Below are 12,836 nucleotides of genomic sequence, written 5' to 3'. Positions count from 1 at the left end.
TCTTTTTTTCCCTTAAAGTTTTTAATATTCATATTAAGACATACACATTATTTCTTTGCAGCTCTACAGATATTTATATTATTTTTTAACAACTTGGAAGATTAAGTTATATTTCCCATCGTTCCAGGTCCCCTTAAATGATTATTCTGAAACAACTCAGAAAGATTTACCTGTAATGTAGTAAGAGATCTGTCTGTTGGCTTCTTCTGTATCTGCATCAGTTGTACTCAGGATGGCAATTACTCCACCAGGAGGGTCATCCTCACTGACTGTTCCTTTATATATCTCTGCAGTAAAGCGTGGAGGATTGTCATTCACATCTGTAACAGTCACTTCAACCACTGCCATGGAAGACAGCTGAATTTTTTCACCTCGATCAGATGCAATCACTGTGATTTTGTATTTGCCTCGTTTCTCATGATCGAGTTCTTTGAGAGTGGTGACCCAGCCAGTTTCCACGTTTATGGCAAAACACTCTATAATATCTAGTTCTTGAGAAGGATCCAAGCTGTAAGTAACCTGCCCATTGGGTCCTGAATCTAAGTCAGTTCCTTTAACCTGGATGACTCTTGTTCCAGCTGGCACATTTTCTACAATGAATGCCTCATATGGATTGGACTCCAAAACTGGTTTGTTATCATTTGCATCCTTTACCTGGATGCTTACCTCCACTGAGGAAACAACATTATAATCTTCATTTACATACTGTGCTTGAACTGAGAACTGGTACCATTTAGTTGTTTCATGATCAAGGCTCTTCTCAAGTTTCAACTCTCCAGTCCGTCGGTCCATCACAAAAATATCATCTCTGTTACTTTCAGGAGTGTTGCCTTTAATCAGACTATACACTAGTGTCTGATTATGTTCTGCCTTGATAATGTCTATCTCAGTCCCAACTGGAATGCTCTCAGAAACGGTGTAAGAGTAAAATGGCTCTGAAAATTTTGGAAGAGGCACTTCTGGTGGGAGTATTCTAGCATAGACAGGAACAACAGACTCTTTTTTGGGAGTTCCACCATCAACTGCTCTAACATAAAAGGTCAGAAACTCATTTTCTAAACCAATTAAGCTTTCTTTTGTTGTAATTATACCAGACAATGTATCGATTTCCAAATTTTCTTTAACATTTTCAGACTCTGCTTCAATAGCATATGTGATGTCTGCATTTGTACCCTCATCAGCATCGGATGCCCAGACTTTGACAACAGAAGTACCTCGGGGGACATCAGATCCAATATTTACTTCATACTCTGTTGCTCGGAATTGAGGAGCGTTATCATTGTCATCTGTAAGTATTACATTAACAGTACAGAAAGCAACTTTTCCTCCTGAATCTTTGGCCATTAAACTAATGGCAATTACTTTTTCTGCTTGTGTTTCACGGTCAAGCTTTACAGAGGTAAATATCTGCCCTCTCCCATTTGTGTAAAATCTCTCTTTTGCAAAGTCATTCACAATGTGGTAAGTGATGTGGCCATATGTTCCAGAATCTTCATCTGTTGCTTTAACTTCAGTCACCAAAGTATGCAGTGGAGCATTTTCAGCTAGTTCAACCTCATATTCATTCTGGCTGAAAACAGGACTGTGCATATTGGCACTGGTTACAGTTATATGGACTTGGGCTGAGCTTCTGAAGACCCCATCAGAAACAGACACATTAAGATTATAATGTGACTTCAGTGTTTGTCTGCGTAGGTTTGAGATGGTGATAATACCAGTTTTACTATTAATTACAAAATTCTTCTGGTCATTGCCTGTCAGAATGGAGTACTCCAGATTGTCAACATCTGAACTATCTGCATCAGAGGCTTGCACACATGTCACAAAATGCCCTCGGGGAGCCAGTTCACTAATTTTAGCTTCATAAAGCAACTGGCTAAAAAGAGGAGGGTTATCATTGAGATCAGTTACATCAACAGTGACAACAGTATCACTGCTTAAGGGCAACATGCCACCATCTATGGCCCTTATTAATAATTTGTGTTGCTTAATTAGTTCATAGTCCAAAGTTCTTGCTGTAAGAATGAGTCCAGTGCTGCTATCTATGTGGAAGTAGTCATGGCTTTTACTATTGTCCTCAACCAAGTGATAGGAAATCCCTCTGTTTGTTCCAGAATCGGTGTCTGTAGCACTCACTTGTACAACAGATGTTCCAATGACAGATGCCTCAGAAAGGGCTGCAGTGTAAGACTGCTCTGTAAACACAGGAGGATTATCGTTGATGTCTTCCACTATTATGTCTACAAACACATGAGCATGTGCCCCAGTTAAAGAGTCTGTTGCTCGAATACTCAGCTTGTAGGCTGGATGAGACTCAAAATCAAGAGGGGAAACAACATTTATAACTCCAGTGTTGAAGTTAATAGTGAACTGATTGAAAGGATCTCCATCTGTAATACTGTAAAACACCTTAAGTCCTTCTGGGCTGTTTGCTTGAACATGTACCACGGGACTATGAAGCTGAATGTTTTCTGGTATCTCTGCACTGTAGAAAGGCTTTTCAAAAACTGGCATAGCTTTACTCATAACTGTAATTAGGACTATAACTTCAGCAGAAAAAGCAGGGTCTCCTCCATCTTTTGCCACTACTGTGACCAGATACTCCTTATTTAGTGTGTCTGGTTCAAACTTCTTCTTCAGTGAGATTTCACCAGTGGGATCAATTTGGAAATGTTCATGATGTTCTTTGAGGTAGTAATGCACCTCTCCATTTCTGCCTGTATCTTTATCTACTGCAGTGACACGCTGGATAACATAGCCTACTTCAGAGTCTACTTTAACAACAGCATAATATGGAAGATTGACAAAAAATGGAGCATTATCGTTTACATCTTCCACTGTGACTTTAACTACAATGTGTGCAACAACTGATAATTTATATTCCTCTGTCACTTCTATGACCACATCAAAAGATTCTTGCTGCTCACGGTCAAATGGTATTCCTGTTGTTGAAAGGACTCCTGAAGTTGGGCTTATTTTAAATCTGCTGTCTGGATTTAGAATATGGTAAAATAATGGCTCATTTATTTGATTCCCTATAGCAGTAACAACAGCTATTGTTTTTGCCTCTGTAGAATTCTCCTGCACCGTTGCAGAGTAAGAACTCTGTGTGAACTTCAGCTGGCTTGCTTTGCTTTCTTTCACATTAATTTTTACAGATGCAGTGCTTGCAAATCTGCCATCAGATGCTCTCACTGTTAATTCATATCTGCTTCTTAACTGAGTTGTATTATGTACTGTTATGTCTCCAGTCTTAGGATTTACTGAAAATTTTTCTCCGATGTTGCCATCAATAATGGAATAAATTAATTGTGAAAAAGTGCCTGAATCCCCGTCAGTGGCATTGACGCTGATGACTTTCACGCCTTTATAGGTTGGAACCAAAAGGGATGTCTCATACAACTCCCTTGAAAACACAGGAGGGCAATCATTGATGTCAATGACATAAATAGTAACATTAGCTGCATATTCTGCATATAACCGTGGCACTCCCATGTCATACACTTGCACTGAAAAGTGGAAAATATTTGTCTCTTCATAGTCCAGACTCATAACTGTTCGAATTGCACCAGTGCTAGAATCAATAGCAAAATACCTGCGGACAGATGGTTCAACAATCTGATAAACAAGCAAAGCATTGGATTCCTTATCAGCATCTCTAGCTCGAATTACTAATGGGATATTCTTGTCAGTCAGAACCACACTATTAATTGAAGCTGATTCACTGATGAGTCCTGTATATTCAGCCTGCGTAAAAACTGGTGAATTGTCATTCTCATCCTGAAGATGTACCAGAACTGTTGCATTAGTGGATAAGCCAGCCATGTTTGTTCCTTGCACTGTTAGAGTATAAATAGGCAAAGTCTCAAAATCAAGTACCCTCTGAGAAACAATAACACCTGAGTTTGGGTTGATAGCAAAGGCATCACCTATATTACCATCCTTTATTTCATAAACTACAGAAGACTGACTGTATGCTGTAACCATTCCAACAAAACTGCCAATGCTGGCACTTTCACTGATTTCTGTAGAATATTCTTTTGCTGTGAATCTTGGTGAGGCATTATCAGAAACTGTAACAAATATATGCACAGAGGTCACTTCACTCATTGGATGATCTCCTTTGTCTGTAGCTTTTACCATCAGGTTGTACTCTTCCTGGTTAGTACGATCTAATTCCTTTGCAGTTTTTATCATACCCAAAATGGGATCTATAAAAAAGGAATTTCCAACATTCCCTGTAAAGAAAAAAGGCAAATAATTAAGAGAGGCATAAAACCCGTAAAGAATAATTTCTTATTCAGCTATATATGAAAAGAGATCACAGAGCAAATATTAATACAGAGAATTTTGTTTAAAAGATGTTTTTTAGCTTCTATGGAAAACTTTCTGTATTCAACAGTTAGCACGAATTCTAAGTGAACTTCTGAAAATTTTGCATAAAAAGCAGGGCCATCCACGCCTTAAAAATAAACACAGGATTGCTTCATTTCCATTAAAAACTTTAAAAAGATTTTGCAAGTTTCAACATTATAACTTATGTATTTTCTTAAAATTATCTTTGTCATTGAGTTCATGTTTAAGACAACTTAAATATCAACTGAAGCTGATAGAAAATTATATTGAGAAGTTAGCATTAGTGAAATATAAGCTACATTTTATGATCTAAAAAAACTACACTGCTTTTAAAAACAGTAGTGTTTTAATTCATTCACACTTATGAATTTTAACTGCTTATGCAAGTATTGTTTAAATAGCTGCTTCAAAATTAAACTGAGTTGGACCAAAAGTGATTTCTCTCCTAAGCTCACATGAATATAAAGGAAGTTATTTCCTGTGACAGAATTAAAAAAAAACCCCTACCTGCTGAAGACTAAAAAACTACCATTTGATAAACATTTGTTTTCCTTATATTTTCAAATATATAACTATACTACACTGCACACAATATTCAGGTCATGTATGAAATACAGTTAAGATTGAACATTTTACTTCCTTGAAAAAAAATATATTACTAAAGCTTTATTCTCAGCATGGAAAAAATTCATTAAGAACTTCCAAAGAAAATCTAAAAACAATGGCATTCTTATGATATCCCATTACAAATCTAAGCAGCCATTACAAACATTTAAAGAATGTTCCTTCCATATCCCTAGAACATTAATTATAACACTTCAACCTCCCAGCAGATCACAGCTCTGTATAATAAACCAAAGAAAGCCTTGCATTAGAAAGAGGTAGAAAAATATGAAGAGAACAGGGTGTAACTTCATTCTAGACAGTACATTTACGCATGTTTTTCTTGCCATGTTTTGGCATTTGTAAAATCAGCACTACTGAAATGGGAAAGGCAAGTTTCATGGACATTATTGTCCTGCTTAGTAAAAAAGTCCTATTTATATAAATAACAGAACACAAATATATATTTTAAGCAACTTGTGAGACATTTAAATACTGCCTTCCTCTTTAAAGCATCATTATCACACCATTTTGATAGTGTCAAGGGATCTTGTCATGTCAAAATAAACACTTTCAGGAAGAACAGGAAAATATTTACAGTAGCAATTACTAGGCTTTACATAGCAAATTATGTCAAGTAAAAAACATTTGTGCATATGACCTTGTATGCAATAGCAACTGCATCATTTTTTACCTACCATTTTCTTTAATATACTGCTTCTGCTTGTCATTGGGAATCTTTTTAAAATTACTTCCTACCTAGAAAGTACTACTGCACACAAGTAATGATATTTAAATAACATTTTTTTTCACCAGTCACAGTACCTAAATAGTTCAGGACCTTGGTTATTGCAGGCTTTTATCTAGATTTAATGGACTGAACCAAAACTCACTTCCACCTGCTAACTGATCACTATGTCATCCTGGCTTTGTAATGTTCAATATTGCCATAATTTGAATTGCATCGTTATAGGAAAGTTCAAAAAGATACTGACAGTAAAACTAAGGACCAGCATCTAATGCTCTCGTCTGGCCTGCAATCTGAAAGAAGCCTTAATACCAAATTGGACAGCTACTGACGATTATCTTATATATTTTTGTTGAGCTAGAACAGCACTCCCATTATTTACAGTCATCCAGAGGGAACCACGGAAAGCAACCCCTTCCTTGCTAAATCTAGCAGGAAGTTTAACTTTAAAACTAGGGGTCTTTAGTGGTATTTGTAAATTATTTGTGAAGTATTTGTAAATTATTTCTGATCTCCTTTCTTCCACATTCTGCTGGACACAAAAGCAGCCATCTCAGGCTCTTACTCTTTTCATCAAATCCTTGCTTTGCCTATGTCATAAAATATCAATACATCATAAAAAAGATCGCTTTTTTAAGATTTAGCCTCTACTTAAGGCTTCTGTAATTTCTAAAGAAAATACCTCTTTTAAAGGTAGCTTTTTCTTTTACTGCTACTAAAATGTTCCAAACGTATCTAAAGGATAACATAAATATAGATTAGGGAGGCAGATGAATATTGGCCATTGTAGTTTTCTTTTAAATGTCCCTAGGCTGTATCTTAAAGACACAGAATCCGACACATGCAGCAGTACTGCCCTCCGTTTCACAGCTATTTTTTAACATATCTACAGTTGAAACAAAATATTAGCAAGTATCATGTGAAAATAAACTGAAGATATGAGGAAGTCAATATACCTGAATCAATGGAGTACACAATTTCTGCATTTTTGCCTTTGTCCTTATCTAATGCTGTAACCTGGAGTACGGCTGATCCAACAGCTGATGACTCGTACACTCGTCCTTCATAGGAAGAGCTGGTAAACCATGGGGCATGATCGTTGGTGTCACTGACATTGATGAGGATTCTGGCATAGTTGCGCTTTACAGGAACATCTTGATCTCGAACCTGAAACGATCAGCATGGTACCAATAATTCACACTCTTATTTCACAAGTTCTTCAAACATTAGTAATGGTTCAAGGCTCAATCTCGGTACCAGTCACAAAGACCACATACAAATTAAATACATAAATGCTTGAATTAAGGGGATGAATTAAGAAGTCATTAAAAAAGATCCATTTGTAATTTACAGAAGAAATTCTGTGCTTATTTACCATTACTGTGAGAATATGCTGTTTCATGGTCTCATGATCCAGTTTTTCTGAAGTGTAAAGAGAGCCAGTTGCAGGGTCCAGACGAAATTTTTTAAGACTGATGGGATCAGTGCTGCCCTGCATAGTATAAATCAGTTTATTCTTCTCATCTCTGTCAGTGGCACTGACTTGAAGAATTTCTGTCTCTGGTATGGTGTCTTCGGGTATAACAACTTCGTATTTTGAAGCAGAAAACTGAGGCCTGTGATTATTTGTGTCTATAACTTTGATGTACACCTGAAATGATAAAATGTGAAAGCATTGAGGATATTTGGGAAACAGAGATGGAAAGAGGATAATTCATTAAAAATCAGACCATAATATTGAAATAATTTCAAGGCAATATTTTATTATTTTTTTTTCCCCAGGGAAGGAGAGAGGCATAAGAGGCATAGAAAGAAGAACTTCACTAAACACAAATCTGCTTCACCTTACCCAAAGCTGAATCAGAAATCTACACAATCAAAAATGCATTAGGTAAAGATTATCTTAAAGGGAATTACTTCTGTCTACGGCAAAGTGAAAAAGAATCTCTTAGTAATTCTGGAGTAACAACAACAACAACAACAAAAAATCTCAATACATATCCCCGGGTAGGTTAAAATCCTTTTTATTTGTGCAGATTTGGAATTTTAAGCAACATTTTCCAAGGCAGGGGATGCACTGTACTACTCTTTATCCTCACATGAAATAATACTTTTATAGCCTCTTACATTTTCAAGCCCAGAAGAATGTAAAAGTGGTAGAATTCCCACAGAAGCATATTATTTGTAATAACTACTGGTATTTTTTGCTCTTCTTAAGCCATGTAGCACAATCTCAATATAGGTAACTGGGCAGCAACACCGTTTCTCTGACGTTAAATTAACTTTGATGCTTCAAATTGTATTTTCCCACACACATTCTGCTGGGTTCACCTCTGTGCTCTACAGGCTCTTTGTCTGAATAACAATATCCACTGGAACCACACAAGATCCCTGCACACCCACTTTTGACAGCATAGAACTTTTACATAAAAAGGGTAAGATACTCAGCCACCATCCTGTTCCTTCAACAGCAGCAACATCAGACAAGTAACAGGAGGAGCTGGCAGGTGGACAGCAAAGCTCCAGGAACACACAGCTAAATTCAAGTTCTTTATGTCCTGCACATACAGCTCTGCTTTTAGTCACACAAAGATTAGCTGCTTTGTATAAATTAGTGAAGTGCCACCAACAGGTGTTTTAAATACAGACTTATGGTATCGTAAGCAAGTTACATTGCTCTTTGAATCTTGTTCGCTTTCCATTGATGTCTGGTGGAGTCTAGAGATGTAATTTAGACAAAGTACCAAACTGCATGCAGTAGAAACTAAATGAGATGAATCCAAATGGTGTTAAAGAAACAACATACACCTTGCTACAGGAAGATAAAACTTCCTCAACTATAATCTTGCAAGCCAGCATCTTAGGTTAAAACTTGTACCAAGGAAAAACAGGTGTAAAGTGTATCATGGGAGTTAACCAAACATATAAATTCCTAAAATGCTTATTTCAATGGCAAGTATGTTACTACAGGCTGCAACTACTATGTAAGGTATTACTATGTAAGCTATATTGCTATGTAATATATACAATGAGTTCTTCCTAATGACCACTGTTAATACAGGCTGAGAAATGCCAGACAGACAGACACAGGCAGTCTTTGGATATACTTTACAAGTGCTGCCAAGAGGTTAGGGGACTGTGTTGGTAGGATTTTGTTCTATGTAACAACAGAAGGATTTTTGCATCTAAGTAATGAAGTCTTGCACCAACCGTAGAGGCACCACAGGGAAGAATGATTAATGGAAGTGAGAATCTGGGAAGACCCAAGTGTGGAACTCTTTGTATTATAATATAAGAAAGTCTGGCGAAAAACTAGGATATTGCTTGCTCTGCCAGCTGAAATAACTGTCACCAGAAAGAGTATTTTCACTGAGGATTCCATCTGGATAATAAAAAAGAACAGAGAAGCATATAAAGGGGAACATAGGAACAGAGCTGAAGATGGAATCTCAAGAGTCAAAAGCCAGATACGGAATAAAAAGCCACGCAAGGAATAAAAATTGTTTTAAGCTTATTTGAAACCATGAAACAACATGATTGGTAAGCAAGATGATCAGGTGCTTCAATAAGCTGGTGAACAGAAACAAATCACCAAGACGAGATGGGAGAAACCCCCAGGTCCTGCCAAACTGCATGTTTGTTTTTTTAAGAAAAGAAAAAAATACAGGAAATGTGGCAGTCCTCCTGTTGTTACAGAAACTTAATACTACTGAGCTCCACCTCCAGGCAGTGAGATAGTCAGGGAGGCATGCATGTGTACATGGCATTGGTACCTGCAGCAGCCATACACACAAATCCTTAACATTTTTAATATTTGTAGTCCTAGGCATTGCAAGCCAGTGAGTCATAACCCAATATATAGTACATTTAATGTATTATTCATAAACATTGATAGTTACCCAGGGTTTCAAACAGTTGGCTAGAAAATACAAAGTAACTATCACTGCTTTTTATAGGAAAATGCTGCATCCCATGATTTATCAGATTTCTCAGAAAATAGAAGAAATGACAAATAAATTAATCATTTGGCACATTGATAAAATCTGTGGCAAGCTGTTGCTATGGAAACTAAGGAGAGATTTTTTGTTGTTTTTGTCATGGATTAGAAACTGATTAAAGATAGGAAACAAAGAGCTGGAAAACATATTGATTTACAGTGGGAAGAAAAATTAATGGTAGGTGATCCAAGATACATAGTAGATCAACTTGTAAAATATATTCACTAACGAATACAACTGGAAAACAAACAACAGGACTGTAAAGAATATGACCTTAAATACGTAAGTCTTTTAGATTCCCATGACTAGAGATGATGTAACAAAGCAACAAAAGCACAGTTGTGGTGTTTTGTTGTTTTTCTGTTTTTTTCTTTTAATTCTGTATCAATAAACTACTTTTAAATCCCTCTTGGAAGAAGAAATACTGAAGATGCCAATACAGTCACTCACATAGCATTTCATCAAAGACACCTGCTCACTGAACACTGGTCTTTAGGAAATTGAAACCCAATGAAGATGGTCAAAGAATTTTTAAAAAATGGAGAAAAAATCAGCTGCCAACAGCAACCAAACTATATAAATGTATTTTTATAACTAAAAGATTAAAAGATCATATACAATTACAACTCTTAATTCATGGATTCTATGCTTTCAAAGTGAACATGTCAACAATGGTTTTATTCAATTCCCACCCCTCAACAGATTTAGACTCAAAAAAACAATTAAGCAAAAAGATAAAGTGTAAATTTGATGGATTTAAATCAAAGCTGTTAATTAAGTTCACATATATTTCCCTCCAGATAACAAAATACAGAAACTTGGGTCAAACCCTTAGATGGGAAATCATGTAACTCCAGAGCAATTGCATTAGACGAGACTTTGGAGCAGAAGACATGGCCACTTGTAATGCTGGTACTACACAAAATTAATACAGGAAAACAGAATAGAGCACCACGAAAAAGTGCTCAAAGTATTAGGTTAGATGCCAGAAACATATTGACTGGTAAACTAATGTTGGTACCTGCAAGACTAACCACATAGCCGGCTTAGCTGAGAAGTGACCTGTTGGTAGTATCATCAGGAGGACTTAGCATCAACCTCCTCTGGCATTAGCTAGTGAAGCAGTTAGAACAGCCTTACCACCAAACACGTAAAGAAACAGCCTCCAAAAAGTACTGCTGGAATGAGCAGGTAAAAAGATAGCTCACCAAAATGTATAGCACTATTACATATGAATTATTAACAAAAATACATAATGACTCAGTCACTATGAGTGCCTGGCTCAGGTATTCCATTACCTGTCAAATTACCTGCTCAGGCACTCAGTTTTTCTCTACAGTGGTAAACACAACTACAAATACACAATTTGATCTACCAGTGCAATCATTTTAAATGCACTTAAAATCCAAAGTTTATCTTAGATTCAAGTGAAAGGTTTTTTTAAGCTCCATGCCTTAGGATTAATTTCTCACTTACTGTTACTTTATGCCTCCCTGCAGATTCTGGCAGGTAAGTATAACGTGGATCGATGGGCACCTGTTTGTTTACCTGGCTAACTGCACACTGGGCTGCTTTAATAAAAGAAGCAACAGAGAGGGGGAAAGGAATTATTCCTCTCTATTTGGCATCCACTAGTGGGACTGTAGATCCACATTTTTGGGCCCTGCAGTCCAAGAGAAATTTTGACAAATTGAAACAAACCCAGTAAAGGGTCATTAAAATCAACGGGGACCTAAAAGCTCTTGATCCAGTGTGTAAAGGGGGCTGCAGGAAAGAGAGAGAGAGAGACACTTCTTCAGGTTGCACAGTGAAAGGACAAGAGGCAACACTCACAAGCTATAAGGAAAACTACAATTAAACATTAGAAAAAAAAGTATTGACAAGGAGAGTTGCTAAACACTAACTGAAAGTATGCTCCATGAGGTGGCACCCCTGTCATCCCAGGAACTTAGAACTTGACACATCTCTGAACAACTTGATCCAGCTTTACAGTTTGTTCTGCTTTGGGCAGGAGTTTAAACCAGATGAACTCCAGGGGCTTCTTCTAATCCAAACTATTAAATAAATGTTTTAAGGAAATCCTTCTTTCAAGACAAGGATTCTTACCAATGCTGACAGGTGCTAGATATGAGATGTCCTTTAAAACATAAGGGAACCAAATTTTCCTGTAAACTGTTAAGACCTTAAAATTAAATGACAGGTACCTGAAGTAACAACTGTGAATGCAGTTTTAGAGACCTGCATAGAAAAATACAGACTGGCCTGCCTGAAAACAAAATACATGAAAAGCTTGTGTTATTCTAAAGTAACATTATTCTAAGTAACAGTATTATAATACTATAAAAACAACTACATAAATTCTCTATGGAATTATAATACTAAATTCAAATGAAATATATTAATATTATCTCACTAGAGAGAAGCTGCATAATTGGGAGGCCCACTCTAAAAAAGTTTGACATTAACAGACCATAATGTGCTCTCAAAATTGTCTGGAACTAGAGAAATGTGACATATATTGCAAGGCTATGCAATTACTGTGTTGCACAATTGTCCTCTACTCACTGACTTTACTGAGAATGATACAACTTGGTTACACACAGAACAAAGCAGTCCAGGATTATTTAGGGGAAAGACTATTATTAGTTATCTGACAGTGGAAACCTAAATTTGTATCAGGATGCATTGATTATTAGTAAGTTACAGAGGAGGTGTGTGCCACTGACAAAATATACTCATGCGTAACATTTAAGCATGGTGTTCCTTTGGATTGTTTTAGCCTAATTTTTCAATTGCTGATTCTATGTGGTGTGTAAAGCTTCCTACTCTCTCCATTCATAAATACACTAGACTTACATTTTTACACCAGAATTTTCATAACCAAAAGTTATATTATCCAGAGATAATATAGTTGTGTTCCGGTTCTAAAATGTCCCTCCAGAGCAGTGCAGTGCACTCTCAAAGCATAATATCTATATGAATTTTGCATAAGCAAGATTAAATACTGGCCATAGCAAAGCAATAGGTAAAATGCTGCAATTAGCTTTAAATAATCTTAAAATACTACATTCAGTAAAAACAAACGTAATGGAGGTAGCAATGACTGCAAGTGGCTTACAAACAGAATTCTT

The 12,836-nt window shown here is 36.5% G+C and overlaps 1 protein-coding gene across 7 annotated transcripts in view; it reads right to left on the bottom strand.

Annotated features, from left to right (window-relative positions):
• Window positions 1-12,836, bottom strand: part of FAT1 (FAT atypical cadherin 1) — a 105,874-nt gene that overhangs the window by 27,195 nt on the left and 65,843 nt on the right. For all 7 annotated transcript variants that reach the window (XM_030450331.1, XM_030450332.1, XM_030450334.1 and 4 more), the window contains 3 exons: window positions 7,083-7,358; window positions 6,664-6,874; window positions 171-4,238 (listed from right to left, as the gene is read on the bottom strand). In XM_030450331.1, coding sequence (XP_030306191.1) covers window positions 171-4,238; window positions 6,664-6,874; window positions 7,083-7,358 — 4,555 coding nt within the window. The remainder of the gene's footprint in view (window positions 1-170; window positions 4,239-6,663; window positions 6,875-7,082; window positions 7,359-12,836) is intronic.

Source organism: Calypte anna, chromosome 4A, assembly GCF_003957555.1.
Source record: "Calypte anna isolate BGI_N300 chromosome 4A, bCalAnn1_v1.p, whole genome shotgun sequence".
Taxonomy (NCBI): domain Eukaryota; kingdom Metazoa; phylum Chordata; class Aves; order Apodiformes; family Trochilidae; genus Calypte; species Calypte anna.
This window is presented reverse-complemented; position numbering and strand designations above follow the sequence as displayed.